Raw genomic sequence first — 1,796 nt, forward strand, 5'->3', positions numbered from 1 at the left:
CACCAGATGCTTCAACTGTACCGGCAGTCATGCACCCCAAAGACACATGAACCCACGCAGCTGCCTTACACGGAGCTAGAACATTCATCTAGCCATGTTAGCCTTGTTGATTCTGAGTTGCCATGGCTCTCTAGGGTCTTCAGCATCACCCACTATTTGGTTCTTTGAACTGGAGATACTAGGAAATTGAGCCTGGGACCTACTGCATGCAAAGCAGGTGCTCTGCCATTCAGCCACAGTCCCGCCTATCAAAGATCAATTAAGTTTCAAGTAAGGAATTTTCTATGCTGAAGGGTGGGATAGAATGTTTTTACAACACTGCTAATCTGTAAGAAGTTACCGCATGGACATGAGACGGAAGACAGTTCAAGAGGAGCATCTAAGTTAAGGCCACCTACAGATGCAGCAGGGTGGGTCAAGAATTGGATTCTCTGATTGCACCTACCTGACAAACATCTGCCGTCTTATAGAAAGTTTTCTTATCAATGGTTTTTAGGCTCTCTATGATGCAAGGCAAGTCCACCAGCTTGGCAGCTAACGGGACACGGTCAACACGCACGATCCCATGGCGCCCATCTGCTACAGGAAAGACAGGAAAAGCAGTTGGGCCTTTGAAGTTACCCGCTCACAATGACATCTAGACCTGTTGGGTATTTATGAAAGCACAGCAATGGCAAACTTACGCAAGTGCCACCAATTCAGCCCTCTGTGTTCCCTTCCATCTCTGGCTAAGAAGGGGGAAGATATATTGTCTTCCTCATAGTTCCTTGCTATATTAGACTGTGTGTAGTATTTGTGGCTTGTTTTAAACTTACGCAAGTGCCACCAATTCAGCCCTCTGTGTTCCCTTCCATCTCTGGCTAAGAAGGGGGAAGATATATTGTCTTCCTCATGTACAACTGCCAAACTCGAATGAGGGTTTGGGTTACTGCACTCAATACAGATGCTGAGTCTCAGCATGACCCGGTCTTTTGCAGATGGTTTCAGAGGGTGGTCGTGGTGGTCTGCAGTAGGTCGGTTAGATTCGAGTCTAGAAGCACCTTAGAGACCAACAAGAGCTTCAGGGTATGAAGCTTTCAAGCGTCAAAGCTTTCTCCGTCAGACTAAGGTCTCTAAAGTGCTACTGAACGGGTCTCTAACTATATTTGCAGCTGTTAATTAATTCCGTGGTACCTTTGTATGGTCTTTGTACTCCTCTGCTGAATCTGCTTAACCTGTCTCACTTGTGAATTTTTTACATTATTAGGTTTGCTTCTCATCCTACCCTCCCTACTGGCCAGCAGTGGGGAGTGATTCTTAACACTGTGAATGGACCGATTCCTATTTCATTGGTTATTGTTTGATACTGACCTCTCCTTGTAACTTCTCCTAATTCTCCCCATTCCTTTCTGTTGCTTGAACTTTAAGTGTAAATTTCACTGCTTTGGAGGGACACTCCTATGCATCTTATAAAGCGAGCTCTAGCCTCTGACTCATGTAAGTTTATAGTGGAAATCATTTTGTTAGCTCCAGGCGGGCAGCCGCGTTGGTCTGAAGCAGTAGAACAAAGTCTGAGTCCAATTTAAGACCAACTAAGTTTTATTCAAGGTATGAGCTTTCATGTGCACACACACTTCCTCAGATACATTGAAATGGAAGTTAGCAGTCCATACATGTAGGCAGAGGGTAAACAACAAACTAGTATATAACGCAATGAAGATGTTTTAACAGATGCAAAGACCAAACTGGAATAAGAAGCTAAGTTTATATGGTCAACATTTGTTTGAATTTAATTACGGGGGGGGGGGGCCCAAAGG

General features: G+C 44.5%; 1 protein-coding gene across 1 annotated transcript in view; it reads right to left on the minus strand.

The window, feature by feature from the left end:
- Positions 1-1,796, minus strand: part of TAF7L (TATA-box binding protein associated factor 7 like) — a 15,447-nt gene that overhangs the window by 10,671 nt on the left and 2,980 nt on the right. Inside the window, exon 4 of the mRNA XM_015427279.1 lies at positions 446-579. Coding sequence (XP_015282765.1) covers positions 446-579 — 134 coding nt within the window. The remainder of the gene's footprint in view (positions 1-445; positions 580-1,796) is intronic.

The sequence above is a fragment of the Gekko japonicus genome, unplaced genomic scaffold (assembly GCF_001447785.1).
Source record: "Gekko japonicus isolate JY-2015 unplaced genomic scaffold, Gekko_japonicus_V1.1 scaffold1498, whole genome shotgun sequence".
In the NCBI taxonomy this organism is placed as follows: Eukaryota; Metazoa; Chordata; class Lepidosauria; order Squamata; family Gekkonidae; genus Gekko; species Gekko japonicus.